The following is a 27744-nucleotide window of genomic DNA, read 5'->3' as shown; positions in this document are numbered from 1 at the left end:
ATAATGCTGGTGTGTGTGTGTGTGTGTGTGTGCGTACGTGCGTACGTGCGTACGTACGTGCGTGCAGGTACTGTGTTTGCTCTTGGCGTGCGCCCGATGCCAATGTGTGTACACGGGTTTGACACCACACTGTGTGTGTGCAGACGAGTGTGTCAGTCCATCAGCATGTCGGCGTCACAGCCCTTCACTAAGTCCCAGATTAACAGTGACAGGCAGAGATCCCTCTAATTATCTCTTCCTGGACCACATGCAAATGGCAGAGCCGCGCGGAGAGCAGCGATTGGCTGGGGCAGCCTGAGCGCCGCCGCCGGGCTAATGAGCCTGGCGACAGGATACAACCTCGTGATGTACCACCAAAACAAACCCTCACCGTCACACAGCATCAGACGGGAGCGCACACACACACACACACACACACACACACACAGACGTTCAGCTGATGCCCTGTTTGAGAGTGACTTACACTGAACGGATATAAAGACTTCCCAAAATCTTAAACAAATACATGATAATGATATTTGGCTGCTGCAAGAAAATACAATTAAGCTCTCGCACTTATTTTTTTTTTTACAAGGGCATGATCTTTAAATTCCTGAGCTACAGTGATGCACAAACATATACAAATACATCTACGATTGTTGATGCATGTGTCAAACGACGATAACTCATTCAATATTTAGCAACATCACCGCCACCACTATGAGTGTATGCAGCACAGCTCTTCTTGACTGCAGTATTGACTCAGTATTATTAGTTTTTTTCCACTCAACATTTGGTTTAACAGTATAATCCTTCAACACACTCATCAAACATATTCTGCAAGCTAAAAGCCTAACTCAGTGTCACCTCCAGAGAGTTTGAATAAAGATGGCACATGGCACGGAGTAGTAAGAAAAAAGAAGAAGAAGAACACAATGATGGTCTGGAACAGACGGTCACAGTCTGGCTCGTGACAATGGACTGCTGCAGTCAGCTAAAAAGTCAACTCAGTAAATCAGCAGGAAACATGGCAACGGCGTCAAACAGTCCGCCCTGTTTTTAACTGAGTCCCAGTCCATCTAAACTGGTTGACAAAACTGGTTCCAGGGGCAGAATTTGGAATTATTCTGCTGACGGAGCTGACAAAAACAAATACCCAGTGGACAAAGAATTTCTGAGAAAAAGTTTCAGCAAAGTAAGGCGTGGTAACAAAACACCTAAAAGTTACAAGTGTGACATTGAATTTTTTAGAATTTTACCACAAATGGCAAGGCTCAAATTTAAGTAGGCTATACAAAAGATGACAGAGCAGGATCTCAATTCACTTCACTTTAACCTCAACATGGACCCTTCCAATTTTCACCTTGGAAAAAACAAGGCTGCAGTTGACTAAAAAAGAAATGTTAAATAGGCCATAAAGATACTGAATCACAGCTCATTCAATATTTATTAAAGTCTGGTTTAAATAGCTGCTCACAAGGTCTTTGTAGTAAAAGAAAAAGTGATCTTACAAGGAGAGCAGATCAGCTTTTCGAGGCTCCAACCGCACTGGTGTCATCCTCAAAACTCTGGCAATGCAACAACAGAAATTCCTCCCCTACACCACAATTACTGAGGACAAAAGAATAGCTTTCTATTGCTGCGTGGAGTACTGTCTTTATTTTTGTACCATCAAATACCCCAGTGTATTTGAGGAGCCTTGGGACTTGCCATTTTTAATCAGGAACGGGTGGCTTTGTTTTGTCCCTGTTCCATCCAGCATCTCTCTCCAAACTTGGAGGGCTTTGCAGTAGATTAAGTGGCATTTTCATTTAGCGCTGGTGTTACAGAGCCTCTCCAACTATTTACCCATCCAAGGTTGAAAGTTGGAACAATCAGAGGTGCTATTTATGTTATGAAATTATTCATAAATTCGCAATAGTTGTGAAAAAGAGGTCAGGTTAAACTGCAGGAGAGTTCACAATACACAAGGGGAAACCAGATAATCCCATTGAGAAGATTGCCTTGTGGCATAAGCACTGTGCACTGACAATTCTGTTAGTGAATAGTGATATTATTGCCACTATTGTTAACAATTCAAACCCTTTGGGAGTGGAGATTACAGCAGTGAAATGGTTAGAATATGATATGTGATATAATAGCCAGAAAGAGATGGAAAAACTCATTTTCACATGAGTGCATTTCCATGAAGGAGGCATCCACATTTACCCCTGAATGTACCCCTGAGTGTTCTGTACAGTGGAAATAACAGGTGAGGAAATGTTCTGTCAGCGTAGATTGCTGGACAGAGTATGTATTGACGTGCCTGTCATATCCATGATTCAAATTTAACTCAAACGTATTCCTGGGCTGGACCGAAGCAAAATTCTCACTGAATGACCGAATTATTTAGGATTACGTTGGTTACAAAACATTCTGGATAGCCAAAGCTGGAGAAAAAGATCATGTTTAACTCCTGACGACCCTGGGATTATCCTTTGATTTGGTTGGTGTGTGCCTTTTTTTTGACTTATGTTATGGTACGTGTCCACAGGATCCATCATTTCCACGCTTCCCATTCACTGTCTATGCAAGCAACCGTGCAATGCATTCTTTCGCGAAAGGGGTGTAAATCAGGTGCATGCAGTGAGGGTTTTCTCATGGTTGTCAGATGGTTTTGCCTATTTTACGTGAAGCATGCAAAGCTGGGAAGCATTGAGTTGCCCGCGAGTCAAATGACGCCCACCTTTAGGTTCTGTTCCGGGGTGCTTGTAGGCAGGGTGAAGGCCAGGCTCATCAGAGATGAGGCACACCTGTAACACATGGCTTACCTGTATTTATGTCTCTCTCCTCCACCATGCCAGACCCCATTGACTTTCCAGCTCTCCAAATGCACATAATCTATTGATTCCTATTTTTACACACCCTATGACACACTCACCCACTCACAGCTGATCCTACTGATATAACTGATTTCTACATTTATGCTAATCTGCGGTTCGACCAAACAGAAGCTCGTCAAGGTGACGCTTTGTGTGAGCTTCCTCTTTTGTTCAAAGACAGAGCCAGCTTGTAACAAATTGTGCTATACGACAAAGTACAGTCGGCTGTAAGGAGAGAGAACGGAGCAACGCGCAGTAATGAGTGATGCCTCGTGTCCCTAGAATGGCTTGACCATGACCACTCTGCGAGAAGATAGATTTGCCTCGACCCCGCAGATCGTTTTTAGAGGGACAAGACAAATATTTCAGATGTATCACACCGAGGCATCACGCTGGAGGTGAGAGGAGGTAAAGGCAGACTGAGAGATAAATACAACAGAGGGGAAAGAGAGAGAGGGGGGGTGAGGAAAAGTGTGGCCTGCCTGCCTGCCTGGCTGACAGTTGACTCTGTTGGATGTGACTTTCACAGTCTGCTGGCGGTTTGTGTGGAAGCCATCACATCTGTGACTGGCCGTTTGATTAATGAGCCTCTCAGCTTGTCTGTGCAGTTTGAGGAGGGGCCACGGCCTTATCCCAGGCATCACTGATTTATTCGCCTTTGGAGCAAACCTCAAAATATCACACACACGCCGAAATAAAAGAGCGAACATTCACGCACATGCAGGCAGACACATGTACGCCCTCCATGATATGCATACAGTATACAAGCTGGTGCAGTGCAGATGAACACGCGCGCAGACAGGCAAGGGAGCAGGCTCATGCGCACAAGCTCGTCGCTCTCCTCCGCCACCTGCTTACGGCTAATGAAAACCTCAATGTGTCAGTGCTGTCCAGGGGTAGCGAAGACAAAACACACCATGTAAAACCAAGCAGACAAAAGATGTATTCTGTCTCCACCAACACAAACTCCCATCCCGAGCTGTCAGTCAGCGGAGGGGACACACACAAGGGGATCGACGAGAGAAGAAAGAAGCCCTTCCTCAATGACACATCACACTCTCCTGATTTTCAAAAGTGACAAGTCTTTTGAATTTCTGGCCTCGCAAGACGGCGAGTCTGATGATGGCTTGAGAGCGTTCCTTCTTGTTTCTTTGGCAGCGGCAGCCATGAAATGTCACTCTGGCTAACCTTGAAGCTCTTTCCTCCTGTGTTGGTTACTGCTTCCAAGAACAGGGCGACCCACCGCTCAGAATGGTATGGTAACATCGCCCTTTAAGTCTGATAAATGATTCCAGAAATACTTCCAGGTACATAAATGTGCATTAGCGTGTGCATACCCTCACACAGGCATGCGCATGCACTCTCGCACACATACACACAAGCCCCGCCAACCGCAAGCACACACTCCCTCACTCCCTGAAGCGTAAAGTAAGACCATTAATCCAGACACACTGCGATCCAGCTTCTCCCCAGGTTGATCAGCGTCCGTGGAGGAAGACGAACATTCTGACATATTTGTTTTTATTTTATTCCCTGAGAAAAAGGCCCGCCATATGGCAGAGCCCGGGAACAGATGGCGATTGCCCACTTCCTGAAAGCACAAGCGTCTATTGCCGCAATTTAAGGAGCCGCTCAAGCAAGAGAATGCCACCGACTGGCATTTTTCCACAAACTGCTATTGTTATGGACCTGAGGGGTAACAGCAACAATAAGACAATGCAGAGGAAATGCTTTAGTGTTCAGTAGTTACAGTGTAGCTTACCACATTAAGCTACCAAATCTGTGGGTCAATGCTGCGAGTGCTTTCTTGCTGTCAGTGTGTTAGATAAAAAACGTGAGTGAGGGTGCTTAGTCAGAATATTAGCTGTGTAAAAAGCACAATCCACAGCAAAACTTTAAAAGGACTGGTGGCAATTGTATGAAGCATTGTCCCAGGCTGGTTTTAGGAAACTGTCCCCCGACCAGTGTTGTAGTTGTAAGCATGAATGTCCTTGGCTGATATGAGGTCCTTATGATGGAGTGGAGGAGCTGCCCTGTGACACATGAAGCTTCATCTCTCATACTTGGCTACCTCTTATCAACCAGGTCAGAGGACCTTCTCTGACACAAGAAAAGTGTCTCAAGAAGTCACCTTGGCAGATGACTATGTTATTTTTGTCAGTGCTTTATTTAATGTTATCATACAGGTCATGAAACACATGTAGATTAAAAATTAGGAATAGAAGGACCACTGGTGTTTCCATTAATGCCAACTACAAAAGAGTTGAGTTGCGTTTGAGTGTTTCATACAAAAATATGCTGTGACAGAGCCGTTCACCATAGAAAGGAGAAATTCCAAGACGGACCAAGGACAAAGCAGTTATCAATTCATAGATCACAAGTTGAAGAGATGCTATTCAGTATCTGGTGTATTACTGAATACTTTTACACCCATGCCTCTCGAACATAGGGCAGCTCATAACTTGAGGCCAGGGAGTGAGGCAATGTGGACATCTTAATCAGTAGATCATGACAATTAACACAAACCCTGGGTGCGCAAGTTGTTCAAGGTGAAATGTTAAGTGCGAATCTAATCTCGATATGTAATGTCATTGATTTTGAAAATGTATAAAAAGAACTCTTCTTTTACGCAGCTAGAGACTTGTAATGGAGGAAATGAGCGAATACACATAAGAATGGTTGATATAAATCTCCGATGTACTGTAGTGCTATTGAGGCCTGCGCATGAACCTTGATTATTGAATACAGTATGATGTGGTCTTTCTGCAGTATAGCTCTTTTATTCAACAGTACACTAGTGTCTTTCACAATGTAAAGGCTAACTGATATAGATTAAGTTAAGAAACGCTGAGTAAATTTCATAATACATGGTTTTGGGTTTTCTGTGTTTCATTTGTTCATTAGCCCTTGTGTATTTAAGCTAGGAGATTTTTACTACATTGTTTTGTTTGTTTTTTATCATGCATCTCCTGTCTTCCTGTGCCTGTTCCCAGCTCTTTGTGTGTCCTTTGAATTCCTGTTTTGTAAGATGTGGTTGTGGAAACATAGGTGTAAGAGGTGAGGAAACAGGAATCCAAAAGTAAAAATGTTCCAGGATATTTGTAAGAAGAAAAGATTTTGCCAACATGGGTAAAACTAGGAGACTCAGCCCTGCTTTTAGCCATCAGCTAACAGCCAATCTGCTTTCCTTCCAGTCAGTTGGTCCATCATCTAACCACCAATCTATTTCCATCTAAAAGACCAACAAACCAACAGGCTAGTTACAGGCTAGGCTAACCATTAAACCTCCTCAACTATTCCACTAATCACTGCTTCCTACATCCATTGTACCAACCAGTCATTACCTAACCAAGCCAGTCGACCTGTTAGTCAACAATTTAGCCAGCATCCAAGCAGGCTAAGATGTTAGCCCGCCCACAAGTCTATCTATCCATATAAACCTCTTCCCTGCCAGGAAGCCAGGTCAACCAGTCAGCCAGTCAACCCTGGGGGTCCTCGGGTAGTATTAATCAGTCTGGTTTCTGCTGAAAAGCTCAATCTGCAGATGATGGATGAGCCATCGCGCAGAGGGAACTGAAGTGACAGGTGACAAAGAAGGACACACACACCTGTATAAATCCACTCTCCCTCCTGTCTGGCCCCGATGTTACACCGTCAAGGTAGCAGGGTGAAAGCGTATGTGTGTGTGTGTGTGTGTGTGTATTTATGTGTGTGCAAGCGCAAGTGTCTCAGCATGTGTCCTGCTCTGCTAATGAAGTCATCTGAACAGTGATTTAACAGCCCTGGTGTAAAAGCCTACCGCCCTTAACTCATAGCCTTGCTCCATTAGAATGTGATATAAACCCTGGGCACAATAACTGTCCTGCCACTGTAACAATATATAGGAGGCCAATGGGCCACGCTGCTAACTCACACAGTCCAGGGAGCGGGAAAAAAATATTGGCTGTATACAGGGGAGGGAAGTCATTCAAGGAGACTAAAACTTATAAGATGGAACATCTAGAACATCACAAGGTCTCAGTGATAGGTGTTTTTGAGCAGTATAAGACAACATCATTACTATTAATTCTGTCAAGTGTCCAAGATTATATCCTGTGGTCTGTCCAGCAACTGGAGGTGGCAAAAGAGTAATTGTTGTAAAGCCTCGGTGCAAAGAGCCGGGGGCACTTGAGTCTGCAGCTATGCAGAGAGCATTATCCTTATCTGCACTAACAAATGGATCAGTGGATCCGACATCAGTGCGCTTATCCCGTGAATGGTCCTCTATAGCTTGAGAGATATTTCTGAGTCGCAGATGGATCTGAGGAAAACTTTGACAGCTTACATGTCGCCAGCCGTGAAACTAACTTCCTGCTCTGTGCGAGCGTCTCAGGCAGAACCAAAGCCATTCTCCAAATCCTCCATGAAATCTGCTCCTCTGGCCCAACAAAGAGAGGCTAATGAGGCAAATGGCAGAATCTCAGACACTTTGATACTGTGAGATTAGGGTGAATTATATAACCTTTACCCCCCCCCCCCCCCCACTCCCATCGTTCCTCATACATTTTGGCGTCTTGTCAGTATTGACTCCTCTATCTCTCTCCATGTCACTCACAATCTCTAACTGCCAGTCCAATCTCTCTCTCTCTTCCTATCTGACTTCATATCAACTTCATTCACTTTCTATTCATGAATGCCCCAACACTAATTTGGCTCAGTCAAGCAATGACAGTATCTGTTTTAACATGCAACAAAGCAGAGTATAAGGGGAGGAAGAATGGAGTGTGTGTGTGTGTGTGTGTGTGTGTGGGAAGAGGGGGTAGAGGCGTGAAGGCGACAAAGCTCGTCACAGCGCAGCACAGAGCCGCGTACTTCACCCTTATTAGACCCGTGTCCTTGGCAGATGCAGAGCTTGCCCTTTGTTAGAAAGGTGTGTGTGTGTGTGTGTGTTACAATGGCGGTGATTTAGAATGGATTGGGCGTAGGCGTGGAGACAAGGTGCAGTAGCCCCATGGCTCCCTGATAGCTGGCAGCGTGACAGCTGTGAATGGAGAACAGGGAACAGCCTGAAGTATTGCCATCTAATATGTGTCACATACCTGCATAAATATTTATGCCCGTTGGAGAGCAGAAGAGGGGGGGGGGGGGAGAGAGGAGGACGGGACAGGAGAGGTGGACTTGGGCAAAAAACTCTTCAATCAGGTGACACCAAGATCTGAGCCAGACACTCTTTTTCCATCTCCGACTAGCTTTCTGGTCATTTCAAGGCCTCAAAGTACCCTAAGAGCAAAATCTGCAATCATTTTGCTCATGAAGACAGTCAGTCACACACGTGCACGCGCATTAACGAAGACAGCATTCCATGTTTCAACACACACAGCGTATTACAGCATTCCAGCATCCTTTTCCAAAGAGTTCTTCCCACAGCTCATGCTCCATTGTAGCAGCCACGGGAGCCCTTGGCCTTTGAACAAAGTGGAAGTTTGAACCTCTAATGAAGAGCAGCGAGGCTATATGATCCCCAATGACTGAAGCTTACGCCCAAGTTAAGTCAAAAGGGAATTTGGGGAGGGAAACTTGCCTCGGGAGTCCCAAGTGAACGGCTCATTTTGCACAGGTAAAGACACTACTGATGCAGCACATGCCTCAGCGGAGCGGGGCTTTTATTTCATCAAAAGACTGCTCGAAAACAAAAACACCTGTGAGGATCATAATAAAAACATGAAAACCCCAAAAAAGACACTCGCGCCTTTCCATGTGCGCACAACACCGCTGTCGGTGAACACGTGTAACAAGTGAAATGACTGTTTTACCTGTTGGCCAGCAGAGTTTTGAAGGTGACCTGACTCATGCCCTGATAGGCTGGCAGCAGCCTCGGCCAGTCCCATGCCCAGTCGACCACGGCACTCTGTTGATGTATGAGGATAGCGTATTGTTAGTTATTAATCAGGGTTAATACCATCAGTGCATTACTGCTCCAGCTGGGACCCACTAACAAAGGAGGAGGGGGGTCCCCAGCGCAGGCTACCGACACCAGGCGATCAATCATGTCCGCACAAGAAGGTTTTTATTCCAATAAGACAGCAATTAATTTATAAATCCATTTGGGGGGATGTAGCCATCATTTATAGAAAGATAAATCAATTTTGGGAGGGAGTCGTTACTCTTCTGACTGCGCTGCTTTTTTTTCTTACCATCTTCAATGGCATCCCGCCAACCCCCCCTCTCTCTACCTCTCTCTCCATCTCTCCCCCTCACTCTCTCTTTTTCTTAAAACACACACACACACACACGCACACACACACAAACACACTTGGCACCAGCACCATATTGGGAAGGCAAATAAAAATCAGATTGCTTTGATTGCCAAAATGTCACTCTTAACTCCAGGCTGAGTTTTATTGACATAAGGAGGAGAACTCCACTCGTTCCCTCCATCCATCCACCCCCGCCCCCTCTGCTCCTTCCTCACAGGTGATTGATGGATGTAACTCCTTTTTTCTCCTCCTCCCTCCATTTTATTTGACAAACAACACAGGCACCTGAAGCGGAGAAGGCATTTTAATCATTCTCTTAATAGGGTGTTTCTATGCAAAGCTATGCAGCCTCCTGTGATAAGCTGAAAAACAGGTCCTAGGATTAAAAACGTGTGCCAAAGACAATAGCGGCGACACGGCTACATTACAAAGGGGATCACATATGTATATATACATCTGATCCGTTTTTTAAAACGTAAAAAGACGCACACACAAGCCTGACTTGAGGAAATACCAACCTTTGTTGATTGTTTTGTGTGATATCAGCGGTACTTCCCTTGATAGTAGGAGGGAAATGGGGGAGAAAAGCCAGCAACTCTCGCACTGAACTGAAACTACCAGTAGCGACTTATCCCCTTTATGGAGAAAAAAAAAATCTAACAATTAACTGAACATCATGGTGGTACTCCTGGGAATAACTTTGGGGTAAGAGGGTACACGGTTCAAAGCGCCAAAGAAGTGCACTTTAAAACTGCGCTCTCCTTTAACTAAAACAGAAGCCTTCTCTTATCTTTTCACCTTTTCAGTGTTCTTTTCTTCCTGCCAGCCTAACTCCTGCCTGGAAGAGGCAGCGACCTATGGAGAATAGGAAAGCCGAGCCCCAGAAAAAGACCTGGCAGCTTCAGAGATTGCCACAGTATCCAGTTCACTAGAGACTCAAACAGTTCCTAACCTTCAACATTAAGCTTCTGGCCTTGGGAGGAAGTTAAAAAACGACCCCGCCCTGCACATCACAAGCACACCCACACAGCACAAAAGTCTGAAGACGCGAAAGAAGCTCCAATAATCGCTGGAATATGATATGATATGATATGAAGTCACTTTATGGAGTTAAAATAAATGATAAATACATGATTTGCAACCAAAAAAAAGGAAAATAAGTTTTACAAACCTGATCCAGCTTTTTCCTGCCAATGTGGTCAAACTGGTGGAGCGGGTCGAAACCGGATGTGTCCCCTTGACTCTCAGAGCAGAGGTCAAAGTTCACCAAGCGAGGAGGATTACTGGGCGAGTCTGCGCCTCCACTTAGTTTATATATTAATGATTCCTGCAATCCGAGATGGACGGGGAGGGAGAGGGTGGAAACACAAGGGAAACAGAAAAGAAGAAGGCTGAACAGTACATATCATGACTGACAGACTGACAGAAAATATTCCATAAAGAAAAAGGTTGACCAACTATGAGACCGACAGAGAGAGGCCAAAAAGTTATTTACAAGTACACTAAACTCCCTCGAACTGAAAGATCAGCCGAACAGACACTCAGCACGCAGCATACTGACATCTGTAACATTGTTTTGCTTTTGCAATATTTATTTTTTCACTAGTTATAAACTTCACATTCATTCAAATGCATCTGGCCGAACAAAGGCACACACTAATCAAGTTCAGCACTTTTTCCAGACAAGCACAGCAATGGGCAGAGCCGTCCCTCAATGATCAGCCTCGCAGAAGTATAATAAATCAGAGCTGCTTAGAAGCAGTAATGAAAACACAGAACAAATACAGATATCTGCAGATGTAGAGAAAGAGAAACAGAGGGGGTTTTTAGGACAGCAGTGCACATTTGTTTCAATAACCTTTGCTGTGGTTGTTGTACAGGCGCCTTGCAAAATGTACAGCATGAAGCAATGGGTTTGTGTATGTCTCTGTCAGTGTGTGTACATGGGCATCCTCGTGTGAATCCACTATATTCCCATCTGTCAGCTTGACATGGCCTCCGAACCTCGTATCCCTCCACCTCACCAGCGGCCCACTCTGTCCCTGACCTGCGTGTTCCTGCCTCGACCTTCGCCGGATAGAGACTCGAGCTGCCAGGAGGGGAACTCAGAGCCCACTTGCGAATCCCATTCACATTCTATTCAATTGCCACGCAAAGTTAAAGCTGCTCATAGACTCAACATTATATACACACATATATATATATATATACATATATATATATATATATATATATATACATATATATATATATATATATATATACACACATATATATATATATATACATACACACACATATATATATATATACACACACACACACATATATATATATATACACATCTAGATATAAATATATATATATATATATATATATATATATATATATATATATATATATCTATATATATATTTATTATATTATAACAATATATTATAGATATATACTACTATATATTACATATATAGACATATATCTACATATAAACATATATATCACCTATAGATAGAGAGAGCGAGATATATCATAAGAGAAGACACGTATATATATACATATATATATATACATACATATATACATACATATATTACATACAATATACATACATATATTACACCATAATATATATTATACACCTTATATATATATCTACACATATATATATATATACACATATAATATATATATATATCTATATATATATATATATATATATATATATATATATATATATATATATATATACACATATATACATATATATACATATATATAGTGCTTATGTATGTGTTATTCCACATCGTGTCTTAACTAGACATTATAGGACGACCATGTCAGTAAGAATCAGATGAAGCACCAACTGAACTTAGCATCTCCCAGCTGTTTAGCAAACACCTATACAGTACATTCAGTATAAATGCCATGCTGTGATGTCGTCCACTGTGTATTACATTCATTAAACAAGCATTTGAGGATTTTTTTCGCATACTCCTGATGAGGGTGGAACCGTGGTGCAACCAAAATGTCCTCCTCTGCACAGAATATTGTACAGTATGTGCTAGTTTGTTAATCAGCTCTGCCAAGTAGGTTATGTTTTCACCTATGTCCATTTGTTGTTAGGTGGTTGGTTTGTAAGCAGGGCTACAAAAAACTGATGAACAGATTGCTACGAAACTTGGATGGAGGGTGGGTCTCAGCCCTGAATAGACCCCATTAACTTTTGGTGCAGATCTGGATTCTTTAACATAGACTGAGAACTTTTTCTTTTTTTTTTCAGTGAAAAAAAACAATTGTTTTTAGGTGGATGGTACCTACGAGTGAGTACAATCTGAAGATCCAAATAAAAATGCTGCTCTAGAGGATTTAAATATGTTTTATTTGATATTGGATGAGGCGTTATTGAATTTAGGGGGACTGTCAGGCCTTGGCAGACGTATGCAGTACCACTCCAGTTGTCATATGCACAGTTGAAAACAGGTTTTCCTGTACAATGCAATTCTTCCTTTTCCTTCCACTCTGAATGCCATTTATCAAGAAACACAAGGTATAAAATATATTTTTTTTAAAAAGAAAAGAATATATGAAACAATAAAAAATGGTGCAAACATAATAACATATGTTCTTCTGTACGTATATTCATGTAGTGCTTCTTTGTTGTTATTACGAATGCTTTTCTGTGACGGAGTTTGTTCCTGATAGCACTCTGCAGGAGCAATTCTCCTATGCTACTTAAAATGAAGGGAAGACATTTTAATCTGAAGAGAAAGATATTCATTGACTGACCATTATGCCTAAAACAAACACTCTTTGTTTTCATACCCAGACAAACTAAATAAACAAACTGACCTTAAAGGACGACACAATTTCATACTGTTTTACTTTGTTTTTATAGTTGGCCGACCCTGCCACCTTTCTAGCTTCACGCAGTGTTCTGGGGACCTTATGTTCCTGTCTGAGGACAGCTTGTCTATTCAGTTAGGAAAACATAAATATATTTGAGTTTATATTATCACCTCATTAATATTGTTATTATTGAATGTACTACATAGTGCCCCTTTAAAGAACCATTCTGTCACAACCTATATCTTTCTTAACGTCAACAAGTTTCATGAGAGGGCTAAATTATCTGTGCAGCCTTATATAGATTTGTCATATGTACCATACATCATTGAAAACCCATTCCGCAGCTCGAAGTCAAGATCAAAAACAACTGTTTAAGTAACATTTGCCAAAACTAACAGTGTCCCGCTACAATCATGTAAATCAAATCAATTCATATGTTCATCCCCCTTTTCAAAAGGTGTATGTTCACAATAGGAACCAATGGATGTGAGGCTGAGAGTACTGAGAACGTAACCGTACACCGTTGGATTTGGTCTTTTATTGGAATATATTGACTGTACAGTAACCCACAAAAACACAGCATATTACCAGCCTCAACCTAGAATCAATAACCTCTGACATTGAAAGAGCCTTTGTGGTAAGAATATACTATATGGATACATGTGATAACACAGTGTATAGAGTAGCATATGTTGCTGTCTTTGTAATATATATACCGGCAGGAGTCTGTGAGATATAAATGTAGAGGACTGTAGGTGGAGGATGTTTCTGTTTGATTTTCACTCAAGGAGAGATGCCGACAGGTCTAACTGAAGAGGTGTTGTGGCTCCAGTTATAACAACTTGAGCTGCTGCACATACCACTACCTATGTACTTCTCTCTCTTACCTTAAAGCATTTCTTTTACCAACAATGATTTTTTAGGAGAATATCACTAAACTCACTCTATATATCTTATATACTGTAAAAAATCGCTTCAATCAACTTGTGCACTTTCTCGAGGACTACTTTTGGTTCTGTTAAACTTTTTTCCTCTGAAGTGAATTTAGCTTAAATAAGTTTCACCTGAGTTCCAAAAAAAAAAAAGAATCACCGCTCTTTCCCACTTAGATCTCCTCCAAAGAGCTCTATGGTGAATGTCATAACTGCATGTGTCTCCCTCTCCTCTACATGTGGTGCGCGTATAACACAGGAAATCGCTGTAGGTTTGCACCCTTGAGGTCACCTGAACAACAGAAGATCAGAACAAGCAGACTGCACATAAGCAGCAGCCCTCTTCCCTCCATCTCCCCCTCCTGAACAGCCTGCGGCCTCAGGCCAGCAGCCACCTAATTGCTGGGGAGAGGGAGTGCTTCCCTACCTCATTGCCTTGGATGATGTGATAGATCTGCCTCAGGTAGTCGCTGCCACCTGCTTTGTGGCAGACCTCCAGCAGCATCAGGCCTATTTTCTGCTCAGTCAGTTCAGCCGCAGCGACTCCGCTCTCCCGTCCTCGCTCAAATACGCTGAGAGAGAAACAGAGATGGAGGAGATGGGAGTGAAAAGACAAAGAGAGAGAAAAAAAAAGAGTGGGGTAAGAGAAAGGAGAGGGAACAGGAAGAGGGAGGGTGTGGGCTTATATCTCTACACCACCTCTGGCTGAAGAATTATTTTTCTAGTTTCGAGAAGCATCTGTGATAAAAATTTGGAGTTTTCTCTACCCAAGAAAATTAAGTGAAACATGACTCCGGAGTTTAAAATTAATGATTTTTGAGTTTTTAGAGAAATCATTCGCTCCGGAGGGCGAATAAATTTTAAATTCTTGGCAAGTAAAGAAATATCTTCGCTCCACTAAACTGTCTGGAAACCGCGCGGCCTGTTCAAGGCTAACACTGCTGAAAAAGAGTGAAAAATACAGACAAATTATTAAGGGTCAGATAACAAAATAATTTTCACTGTCTTCCATTACCATTCATGAGATACACGCAGGGCATTTAACCGAAGGATGCTGGTGCACTAAAAATGATTGGTGTGTGTGTTCTTAAGCGTGTACGTGTGTCTGTGTAATTGTGTGTCAAGGTCCTCATGCATGTACGGTCGCCAACCCTGGCAGACGCCCGCATCATTTTCCTGCCCTTCCTGTATGGATGGATATCACACCACCGTCCATCAAACCTTCTCCTTCACATACACTTCCTGTCATTGTTCTCCCTCTCTCTCCCTTCCTCTTTGTAATTATAAGGTGGCAGAAGCGGTGTCGCCTGTCAACCAACCATTGGCTGCTTGACATTGAGAGTGGCAAAGGAAGAGGAGTCCCCTCTCGTCCATGTACATCCCCTCATTCTTTTGCCTGGCGGCCCGACGGTGGTGTTGTCGGCGTTGGTGGCTGTGCACCCGTGTCAGCACCTGCGCTGTATCCTTTCCTGTCCATCACTGTGCAGGTGAAGCAGATGATTGGATTCAGTCAGCGGGGTGATTAATGAGGGCCCCTCCGGATTTGGGACAGCCTATCAATCATGTCATTAGGGCCAATGTGCCCTGAAAGAGGCAGACCTCCGCCAAGGAATAACTGCATTCATCTTCATCTGTGTATGCATCCCGTCAGCCCAGCCAGGGTCACCATGATGGAGAACAATAATCTTCTCCTCTACAAATTACTTTGCAAAGACAAGGTGGGTGGCGTGGGTAGGGGGGTTACAGTTGGGAAAGGAAGGAGGGAAAGTGGGATGAGGGAACAGAGGTGGGAGGGTTCGCAAGGGGCAAACGCTCTTTTTTGAGGGGTTTACTCCGTGTGTGTGTGTGTGTGTGTGTGTGTGTGTGTGTGTGTGTGTGTGTGTGTGTGTGTGTGTGTGTGTGTGTGAGATGCCAGCGAGTCGAGTGCCAGTTGTTTTTGGAGTTTATTACACCCTCCGCTCTCTCTCTTTCCGACACTGTATTCTGATTGTTTACAAGCCAGGCGTCACTTCCCTGTGAAGGTTAGTTTAATGAATAGTAATGATCCCACTGAATGCCTCCGACAGGTGATACATAATCACTCTTCTTTCACTTTTCCATTCAACCCCCCTCTCCACCCCTCCGCCGCCCTGTCTCTTCTGTTTTTTCCTGTCCCCTCTTCCTGTCACTGAAAAAGGCAGCATTTCCTAGAACCGACCATAATCTACTCAGTGTTTTTATTTATTTCATTATGTTTTTTTTTTTTATTTTTAATTGTACATGTCGCAATGTAGCGCTGAATCACCTTTTGATGAGGATGGATGCATCCAGAGTTTGTTATGATGAAGTGAGCGACCGGTGGCGCAATTTCTGGGAACGAGCTACAAAACACGCAGAGCCAAAGGTCGCATATCTGCCCAAAGTGGAAGCTGTTTTCCCATCACTCCAGCCTGCAGTCCACTCAGTCAGACGCCATGTCCATCATTTACCACAACAAACACGTCTGAGAATCATTGATCTTACTCATGAAGCTCGTCAATGAAAAATGATCTCGATGATGCAATACATCAGAATTGAAATGCTCAATTAAAAAAAGCATATCTAAACTGCATTCTTTTTCATTGTTTCGTTCAGCTTCTTTATTGAATGTCAAGCAGCTGAATACACCATCAGTCAGTTCATCAGACTATCAGCCTTCAACCTTATCTTACCACTGATATATCACTGGAATTACGTATCGGGGAATTCATTTTATAAAAAGCGTTTTTACGATCAAAATGATCAGATTTAAATGATCTCATTTCTTGTTAGAGGTGCAGATGAATCATCAATACCAACTGAGACTAATGATGGATATGCATATCTAGCACTTTCATGAAAAACGTCATTATATTATCTACATCAATATCTGTCTGACCTTGACTTCTTGCTAAATTCCCGGCAGTTGACCTCTCACCTGTCTGAGCAGAGCTTGCGTGCCTTCTGCAGCTGCATGTTCATCCACTTGGGTCTTTTCTCCTCCAGAGCCTGCAGCACTTTGTGCATTGTGGGTTTAGGAACGCCCTGTCAGATGAACAGCAGACCATTGGATTTATTAGTGAAAGTCAGATGGTTGATGGTGGATTTTATGGCACAAGTTTAATCAACCTTAAATACAATGAAATAATTGTATCTGAAATATATGTATATATATATATATATATATATATATATATATATATATATATATATATATATATATATAAATGCATAGTTTCAGATTGCATTTCAGATTGCATTTAACAAGTGACTCTACAGCAGCCCGCATAATGCTCTCGCTACCTTAAACCATCACTGACGCAATTGTTATGACATTAATGTTAGCCCTTACCTTCTGTTGAATGCCCATGGTAGCCCGTAGGCACTCAGCCAGCAGGGACAGCGGCTCCTTTGCCCCACGGTCCAGGGCCAGACCATTGATCTGTTCTATTGTGTGTGGGTCCTCCAGGCCCTGGATCAGACAGCCGAGCAACGCCCAGAGTAACAGGCCCACTAAGCGCAGCTGCCGGGAATGCTGGGAGAGTTGCTTCTCTGCCACTTGGAAGAGGTAGCGAATGGGAAGAGGCACGGATGCTACGGCCAAGGGCAGGTTGGTGAAAATGAAGGACAAGGCTTGAATAGTTAAGGATATGACAGCTGGAAAAAAAGAGAGAAAGAAAGAAAGAAAGAAAGAAAGAAAGAAAGAAAGAAAGAAAGAAATGTTAGTTTTGGAAAAAAAAATATAGCACACTATTTGAGTTGAAACCCAGTCTGTGCATACTCTTTGGAACAGGCTCTTTTCCCTTTGCTTCTAGTGGTGTGTAGTTCCACTCCTTTGGTATTTTGGCCAGGACACTCTCTGGTACATTCCGCTTGAAAAGGGCTCCACTGGGCTCTTCTGCGGCCTGCCAACCCATCACCATGGACACCAGGTGTACCAAGAGGCTGTTGGTAGACTTGGTGACTATCGCCCGGACACAGCTGACCACAGCAGGTACCGTCTGTGTTGTATCTGACAAAAGAGGTAAATGAATAGAGCAGTTAAGAAGGGTGGCTGGTAGAATATGAAATTGAAAACATAAGGCCTTACAAATTCTGTGTATCACACATGGTGACATAAGGACACACCCTTTACAACAAGGTTACGAAATCTCTGGGGATTATTACAATGTGTGCTTTATACATTCTTCTTGTGTTGTAACACTATATTATATTCTAATATACCGGGCAAACACTTTTCCATCTTATCTTCATAAGATTCTTCTGCTGCAAAACGTTTTGTTGGAGTAGCAACTTTCTCCAAGTCATGTGCTGCACTCTCCACTGTTCTTGAAATGTAATATACTGGCTATCTAAGTGAGGCATATGAGCACAGACGGGTCTCAAAGTTTCAAAAACGTCTTTATTTGTAATTCTAAAGTTAATTTTCACAAAACTAGACTGTTTAAAATAAAAAAAAACATTACTTTCTTACGCCCAGGATAGAACTCATTAAAATATCGTGGAGTCCATTTATGGAAAACAAACCTGTGCTTGGTATCTGATTGTGACTAAGAAGATTTTGCAAATGACTAATCTGGGTTATGTCTATTTTTCCTGATGTTATTTATAGCTGCACTGTCGGTAAAATAAATGTATGTAATCGTATCTGATCATATGTGATTAGGCATGTTAATGTTATACATGTTTTATTTTGCATTGCTATTTCAAATGTATACATATATACATGTTTGTTTGTTTTTTCTCTTTGTATGAGGTGAGTTTATTTCTGATAAGCCCGTTATGGGTTTCTACCTTACATGCACATGTATTTTACTTTTGTCGACAATGTCTTTAACTTTTTATTGTTTCATAAAAACATTTTAAAAAGTGCAAATAAACAGAACTAAAACCAAGCGAAGGACCAAGCCAGGTAATTAGAAAAAAACCAGCTAAGAGGCTACAGCATGCCGGTATAAAATTTCAGGTAGAGCAACAACTTTGTTCTAACAGTCGGACTAAATTCAGTGCGATTCAGTACAGTTTGTGTAGTTGTATCCCGCAAAGGCACACGTGCCAGTTTTGAGACCACCAACACAAAGAGTTCATAGAAATCCGCTTGTAAAATAAATTATGCCCAGTTGAATTCAACATTTAATGAGCAGACATTTTGCCTGCTGTGCAAAAAAAAAAGAAAGAAGGAAATAAAGAAAGTGATTTTATGTATTTTAAAAGTAGGCATGCAGCACAGAGAAGTCTCTTAATGCAAAATAAAAATGTAAACCCCCACCTCTGTGCAAGAGCATTTAATACTACTCTATTCAAATACTGTTCCATTACTGTACTATGATTTCAATCGTGAAAGGTTTTGGACTTCTGCTCTTAAAATGAACAGTTGATAACATTTCACGACTGCTGCCAAATTAGAGTGGGTTACATTTCCTATTATGTGTATTGTGCGATTGGGCTTTTCAAAAAGAAATAACCCTTTAGTCATAATAGCACATTCAGTCCGTGTCAGAAATAACTGTGCTTTTCAAAATAGAGAGACATTAATAGCTTGCACATCCGTAAGAGCGCAAATGTATTCTGTGAAAATGTCTGCACTTAAAGCAAGTAATGTCAAGTCAAATTCAGGTGTTCTCAACCAAACCCAGGTGGCCTGACAGTAGAGAGTCTTACTGGCTTGTCCTCTTGCACTGCCCTTTCATATCCCGCTAATATTGATAGCAGAGCATCTACAGCATGAAGTTGTACGGCACCCATAAACTTCCTACAGCGTCGGCTGTAAAACCAAAGGCTACAACCAAGAGATATAGTGCTGTGACGGCACTGGCAGTGCACCAAAGTCTCTGGGGGACGCCTAACAAATGTGTGACCTCAGACCCACGGAAAGAGAGGAGAGCGGAACAGAAAATGATATAGCTTTTCGAAGTAGAAGCGCGCTGTGGCAGGTGAGACCTAGACCTATTTTTCAAAGTCACTTGGTTCTCAGACTTCATACCGCCCGCTACCGTATTGACTGGTGTATTGATTTGAAACAACCTGCTACTGTGTGATGAAACATCAGTGTAAGTGGAGAAAGAGTGTAATCTATGAAAGTTAACTCAGTGAACAGTTTAAATAGAAATGAGGGCACTGGGGGTATCCTGTAACCAAAATTATAATACAAAGATTTGGCACAGTCCAATAATTAAACTAATTACCCTGTGAGGATAAATGATGATTGGATGACATTGAGAATTCCTCTCTGGCTTACTCTATCTCTTTTTCGTTCTTTCCCTCTGTCGACCCCTCCCCTGCTCCGTCTCCATCCAAACACTCTTCTCCAATCACCCTAATTTATGCTACAATAATTACCACTCACCCAGGATATAAAAATCACCACCAAAAATGCTCAATACTCCACAGGAGTTCTGATTAAGCTCCGTATCAAAGCTCGCTCTAGAGAGGGGCGGCAAAAAATGAAGAGTTGGGGAGTAGTTACAGTCACTGTAAGAGCATATTAAAGTCATGCTTCAGCTCACGTGCAGGCACTGTCAACACCAGAGCTTAGGAGAAAATTAACTTATTCTTTTCTGGGAAGATTTACACTTGTATTTAGGAACATATCTAGCACATTCTGAAAAAAACTCTCGACACAAACATTTGCTGTTGTCCAATGATGTTGCATGTCTATATCTCAAGATCGATTTAACTTTAAACTTAAAACTTATCTGTATTCCAATTTGAAGTAAGGCTAAGGCCTCCGCAAAACATTCCAACGGGTCGCCGTCGCAGTGAGAGCAAAAGTAATGATATTATAATTGATATAAATATGAATGAGATCGTGAGATCTCACTGCTAAAGCAACCCATTTGAATGTTTTGCACACACCGTAGGCCCCCTTTAATCCTCCATGCTTAAAGTCCCTGTTAAAGCCAATAAGGCTGCCGACCAGTTTGAGTCACACACAAGTGGATATTTTTAAGGACACCTAGGGATATGTCCATCCATTTTTGTGGCATCATAAACCAGTTGTAATTAAGGGAAACCCATAAATATTTGCAGCTGTTTTTCTGGCAACCAAAACCGGACCATCTCGATCTGTGATCGTAGTTTTCAAAACAGGTATTATTAAGGCAAACCATGATGTTTTCCTAACCCTATCCAAGCGGTTTCTGTGCCTAAACCTAAAGCATAGCATGAGAACAGCCTTGTGGAGAGAGAGAAATCGAAAATCCAACCTCAACCAACGTCAAGTTGCAGCATAAAAAAAAGTTCAGTTTTAACTTACCTGTGTTTTGTTTTTGTTTTTTTTCTGAAAAAATGTACTAACGATTAGTCTGGTGAAAACAGCACTTAAGCTTTTAGTAACTCACTGCATATTAAACTCTACCAACTCTGTCATAATGACCCTTGAACTACAACATTAACAGCTTGTTGCTCCATTACCTGCCAGTGTGTACAGATTTTCCCATATCTGTGCCCTTTCCAGGTATGGTTGAAGGGTCTGAGTCAAGGCCTTGGGAACATTGTTCAGGCAACTGAAAAGATTGAACAATGCGACTATGAAGTCGTCTCCTGCCTTGCAGCTCTCTGCAGACATTTCTAAGGAGCTCTCCTGGAAAAAATCTGGAAAAAAACAAAAAAAAAACATGGACTCAGTGAGTCAGTGGGATACATCTGCACACAATACAGATAAATGTGTGGGTATTCAAAATGTCACTGAATTTCTGAAACCTTGACACATGCAAACAAACAACAGCATACACAAAGACATGAAAAGCCTTGCTCATATGCGCGAATACTGTATATACATTCAGTTCGAGGTGTGTAGGTGAGTGTAAAATCTGACTGTTTTTTTGAATTTACGATTCGGAAAATATCAACCTTATGGAGGTAGGTAGTGAGAGATATAAAACCCTATCCTATGAAACAGCGTCTTGATTTCTTTGCACAAAAACACATTGGAAAATGTCAAGGCTGCCCAACCTGACACATGTTAACAGAAAGGGTGAACAAAAGGCATTGTGGAATAGAAGGGGAAGAAAAACCCACATCTGTGTTAGATGGGGAAAAAAACAGAGCAGAAAAAAAAAAACAGAAAAAGAAACAGATTTCAAAGCCCCCACAGCACATGGAGACAGGAAGTGAAAAGGAAGAGGTTTTGACAGGGTGTCCTTGTGGGGGTTGCTGTCTGAGCACAGGGCTGAGGATGGAGGTGTGTGCGTGTGTAACCCATATGGATGTCTATATATGTGTTTTGTGTGCTTACAAATGTGTGTGTGTTAAGTTGACAGGGGTTGCTGAGGAAAGGCCCATAGCTCCAGAGGTGGCAGACATCCAGCGGTCTGTCAGTCTGCTGTGTGGGAGATGACAGCTATTTGAATAGGAGAGTGTACGCAACACAGCAGTCGATGAGGGGGCGCTGTGATTGGGGGGGGGGGGGGGGGGGGGGGCAGTGCTGCTTCCTTCTGACTAATGCTGGACTATTTTAAAAATGACAGGGCTAAATTAGCTGCTGCATTACAGAACCAGCCATATCAGCCGCCTTAATAACAGGCAGGTAGGAAGCGCTGCCGCCACTCAGGGCCCTGATGAGAACTGATTTCCTTTATCACCCTGTCTCCATTTCCGAGTCTCTCACTCTCGCCTTTTTCTTCCACAGTAACACATCTAACACATACACTCAAAAGTGGTCAACCAACCTGACCTACAATCAGTCTATTAGGCGGCATTATGTGGGTTAAGCCGGCATCTTTCTCTCTGCCTGTCTTGTAATTGGTCCTTAAGGAGAGAGTGTTCTGGATATCACTGCTGTGGCTGCGACGGTCCAAGGGAACACGGGTGACTAACATTAATTTCCACTTGGGGTGCTGGAGAGCATGGCAGGTTAACTAGGCGCCTTTTAATAATGATCCCATTATGGAGCAGCAGATGACTTCACAAAAACAGATGACAGTGCACTGGCACATCTCTGCGGAGTTTTCACCGCCGCTGCAGCACACAATAACCCCGGTGCGTTTGCGCTCCATGTTGATTTCTCGGATGCATTTTCTATTTCTCCTCGCTCCGTTCCTCTCTCCCTCTCTTCCTATAAGCTTATCCACCCTTGATACATAGCCAATACATACACCTGTTTATCTTCCGGACAGCCAGTCAACCAGTCACAGGGGCCCTCTCTGCAAACCCCTGTAATTGGAAGCAGACACGCTGATGATAATAAAAAGGCTGTGTGCGTGCGCGTGCGTGTGTGTGTGCGCACCATAAGTAGTGTGTCTACTGATTTAGGCAGGGTGTTGTGCAAGGGCGAAAACTGTTATTGTAAATGTGGAGGAGGTGTTATCCTCCTGAAAATAAATGTGTTTTTTTGAAATCGGCAGACAACAGGTAGGTCATTTAATATGCTTGCTAGCTCTCGGGCAAGTTAGCGTGCTTCAGCGAGGCCGATAAACTGCACTGTAAAATGTGTCACTAAGCAACAGCACCAAATTGAATTGGACTAGACTGAGCAGAGTCCGATTGAAGAAGTTCTTGACTAAGCATACATTTAGGCACAAGCCTGATTAAAACAAAAAAAGGAAGGATCTGTGTATAACAAAAATAAACACATAATGTGATGATTTTCTAAACCTTTTGGACACACACTCAACTTAATTGACTTGTGTAAATATATGCTTACTCTAAATGTAATGGTTGCAACATGTTTCAAGTTGGGAAAAGACTGGGAAAGACTTGGATTGCTTAAAAAAAACAAAAAAAACACCTGTTTGGAACATTCCACGGGTAAACAGGTTAAGTGGCAAAAGGTGACCGTATCATGATTTTGTATGAATGTTTGCATTCTGTCTTTATCCACATTTTACACAACCGCCAAAATTTGAGTTATAAATTATGAGTAAGTTCAAGATGAGTTTTTACAAGAAAGCACATAGAAACAACATATACATATGTACATATAAGGGGAAGTTCAGAGGCTTATGGGAGCCGTTCAGTCAAGCTGCTCCTTCTGTCTGTCTGCTTCCTGGTTAATTAGCCCGTCACCGTGATAACACGCGAGCGTCAGCGCTTCCAGCGTTGATTTACGGCAGCGTGGAGGGAGAAGCATTGCAGAGCCTCTGAGCCAGACTCAGACCAAGCGAGAGAATGAGACAGTGAGAGTTGTTATTAATGAGGTCGCTATAATGTGAATTAATGTGCGAGTGCACAACAGTCTTTAAAGGTTAGACTGTTGCCGGTGCGGAGGGGAGAAGAAGGAAGGGAAAATCTTTAAAGGTCAGCCTGTGTGCTCTGCCCGGGCCTGTTGAGTGTTTATTACTGCTCTCATTGATTTAGTGATGATGGTGACCAAGGTGAAAATGATGATGAAGGCAAAGATGCTGATGATAACTTCATAAAATGAATGGAGCTCATCTAAGGTCTGTATAACTCGCTTAGGATCTTAGAGCGCCATAATTAAGACACTGGTAAACATCTTCCCACACGTGGCCACTGTGGGATCGACCCTGTGAGTCCACTATTATAAAACAAGGAAATATCAAAGAATTAATAGAAGTGGCTCCAGTTTTATGCTCAAATGATTTGACAGTAAGGCATGCTCAGCACATATACACGCACACCCTTGATCATCAACACTGACCAATCCATGTACTCTGGAAACAGACTTACAAGAGTTTTCCAGGAGCATTCTGGGCAGGTGACAGTCTCTGTACAGCAGCATTCGCAGTAGCAACCTGGGATTGCGTCCTGGGTCAGAGGTCAGCAGCCTTAGCTGACATGCAGAGGCCGCCTGGCCCATAAGGCCATCTCTGAGAGCGGAAAGAGGCAAAACAAAGTTGACAGTTCTGCAGTGTCAGGTGAGTGTACAGATAGCAGTCCATTTAGCGGGAGACAACAAAGGAGGGAAAAAGCTTCACAAGTGAAAGACAAAGACTGAAATCACAGTTGTCTTGGATGACAATCTGGGGGAAAATAATGTTTATGCTACAGTGTAACTTCCTTCAGTGTCACTCACTCCTGATATGAGCTTAGTCTGCAAATGCCTTCACTCTCACTTACTTATAGTGTGCACCGGGAAGGAATTAGCTCTAATCTTGGCCAGCTAAAACCAAATTAACATTTGGGAGACAGCCAAATACATGAATATACAGCAGTACCCCCCTCCTACATCTTTTGTATAACCAAGAGGCTGCAGCCAGCTGTGGGTAATGAGCCGTATCCTCGGTGCGTGCGCATGGAAGTGTTTGTGTGTGTGTGTGTGTGTGTGTGTGTGTGTGTGTGTGTGCACCCTTCAGAGCCCATGCTTGTGGTTATGTGTGTGTGCAAGTGTGAGAGCCTGCTGACATGTGTGTGCCCGCATGTTACTTTATACATCTCAATAAAATCTAATGGTAGGAATGGACAGAGTTTGTCTGAAGAGTGCGGAGGCGGGAGGGAGTACAGGGGGTGTCTGCCCTGAAATTAACCATTCTATTTGAGCCAGAAAGCTGGAGCAGGGTGCACCCTGCTGCTTGACTGAGGAAAACTATGCCTCAATCTGACAGTGCAATTTATGAAGTCACTAGGACCGCAAATCCAGAAGAAATCCTCTTTTAAGTGCTCTGATAAATCTATCCGGCTACAGCCCAGGGTCAGCTTACGGAACCAAGGCACTCACACATACACACATGCACACGCACAGACACACAAGCACACGCACACACGCGCGCGCGCACACACACACACACGTGCAAGGCAAGAGGAAAGCTGAGCATGAATGTGTGCAAAGAAACACACATAAGGCCAGAAAACATAACTTCAGATGCTTTCTTTATGGCCTGTTATGCTGGAGGATTTATTTATGTGCTTTTTGATTTTATTATTGTTTTATTTAATAACCATAACAGTGGTTTTCATTTTTAGGGTTGCAGAGAGATCTGTCCACAGAGGCTGGGGTCCTGGATGAGGACCTGTGGATCTGGCCCCAGGCCACTGGCAGGCCCCCTGGCGCCCTCGCATGCAGGCAGGAGGTGGGAGCAAAGAAATAAAGAGGTCATAAAAATAAACTAATTTCAGCTCTCCGATACTTAGGAGCAGGAAAGCGGGGGTTAGTTTGATTTGTGCTCCATCAGCACGCAATGACATCACCTCTGGCAGTGAGGGAGATGAGAGGGGAGGAGGGTGGAGTCAAGGGTGAGGGTATGGGGGGGGGGGAGTGATTGACTGCACCGCGGAGGTCACAACAGTAACTGGACACACATGTACACACGTGTATGCACGCATGTACATTTTAACCCATACACAAGCACATACACATGGCAGTGAACTCTGTTGACGCCTCATGTGTAAAGCCCTCAGCAACCATCAACATAAACAAAATCAGTGTCGGCCGCAACGGTAGTTTATTTTCTACTTTTTTCTTTCTCAGCTTGCATCTGTGTTATATTACCACGGCAACTCAGGCTTGAAGCCCTGAGCAACGGGTAAGTCTGCTTATACATCCACACATAGAGTATGCGGCTATAACTCTACACACACACACACATATGGTTCACTATACAGTGGGTGAAGGTGTGTTTGATGGCTTAGCATACCAGAGTGTGCGTGTATGCGAGTTTGTGTGAGAACATGCATATGTGCATCTACTGTATGACGAATGATGGATGGTATGATGGGTGTATTTTACATACCGTACGACCTCCTCTGTGAAGAGGTCAGGGTTGATAGCATTAAGCCAGTGGACAGCAGGGCCGTCAGGCTCATGTGTCGTGGACTCTTTCACCTGATCAACTGTAAATATCCTGGAGAAAAGTGAGATTACACATGGCATAGAATTTTGATTATACATCTGCAGTTAAAAAAAGTATATTGGTTGGTGGTCATATTTCTGCCAGTCCTCAGTAGAAGGTCACTATGACACAAATATACATTTCTTGTTTGGCGGTGACCTCTCGTGGCCATAGTGATTATTACAGGAGCAAAGGAGGAAGTCAGGTAAAGAACTATAAAAAGTGACGTCGTGCACATAGGGAAGAGGTTGGGGAGGGATGCGCGGGTCAAGTACAGGACTTCCAACCTGTACGTGTCTAGTGTGAAATTAAAAGTCAACAGTTTGTTATTGTAACTTGCCAGTGTAATGAAGTAACATTGTGTATATAACATACTTTAAGTTACAGTTTAAACCTCTGATTATTAGCTTTATATTAGAAGAAAAAAAGTGCTTGTGTGCCGATGTCACAATTTACTTTTACTCAAGGTCAAATCAAAAACATAGTGTGCATACCAACCTATAGAGCAAAGACAGAGGTGCTGTGACAATGAGGAGGACTGTCAGGAGCTGCTCACACAGGCTGTGAATTTGGTACGGCCAGTCTGATCCGCCCGCTATGATGACGATTGCTGAATAAGGACTGGAGCGCACCAGTGCCTCAGGACTTTGACACACACTCCACATGAGCTGCTCCACATACAGCAACACTGCTGTAATGTCACACCTTTGGACAAGGAGTAAGAAAAAACAGAACAGGCCGAATTTACAGATCAAAACAGAAAAGATGAATTGTGAGATGATATGCGAGAACACACAAAGAGAGAGAAAGAGAAAGACACATCAAGGAACATCCCTGTCTTCAAACCATTACATCATGACATAACAGGCTCATTGTGCAGCCAGTCAGATAACAGAACCTCCTGGTGATTTTACTGCTGGAGAGTTAAGAGTACTTCAGGCTTTGGATTTCACTATAAAAGTCATTGCTTTTAAATCTAAACGACCCTAAATCTGTTTCCTCAATTGGTTTGGAAGAGCTGCTCATGATCTCTCATCTCCTCATCCCTGCTCTTCCCGTGGCCGATGTCCCTATTAGATACACAAAGGAGTGGGCCGATACAGGAGAGGTGAGGCAGCATAACAGTGCCCATGTGAGTGCCGTACACATAGGAAACTTTGAAAAG

General features: G+C 42.8%; 1 protein-coding gene across 3 annotated transcripts in view; it reads right to left on the bottom strand.

The window, feature by feature from the left end:
• Nucleotides 1-27744, bottom strand: part of kiaa0825 (KIAA0825 ortholog) — a 132535-nt gene that overhangs the window by 62504 nt on the left and 42287 nt on the right. For 2 of the 3 annotated variants that reach the window (XM_030418396.1, XM_030418397.1), the window contains 10 exons: nt 27078-27284; nt 26481-26591; nt 24481-24620; nt 21265-21444; nt 17633-17863; nt 17204-17508; nt 16790-16896; nt 14282-14426; nt 10248-10403; nt 8633-8727 (listed from right to left, as the gene is read on the bottom strand). In XM_030418396.1, coding sequence (XP_030274256.1) covers nt 8633-8727; nt 10248-10403; nt 14282-14426; nt 16790-16896; nt 17204-17508; nt 17633-17863; nt 21265-21444; nt 24481-24620; nt 26481-26591; nt 27078-27284 — 1677 coding nt within the window. The remainder of the gene's footprint in view (nt 1-8632; nt 8728-10247; nt 10404-14281; nt 14427-16789; nt 16897-17203; nt 17509-17632; nt 17864-21264; nt 21445-24480; nt 24621-26480; nt 26592-27077; nt 27285-27744) is intronic. The other variant, XM_030418398.1, reaches the window with a different exon arrangement.

This window comes from Sparus aurata, chromosome 5 (genome assembly GCF_900880675.1).
Source record: "Sparus aurata chromosome 5, fSpaAur1.1, whole genome shotgun sequence".
In the NCBI taxonomy this organism is placed as follows: Eukaryota; Metazoa; Chordata; class Actinopteri; order Spariformes; family Sparidae; genus Sparus; species Sparus aurata.
This window is presented reverse-complemented; position numbering and strand designations above follow the sequence as displayed.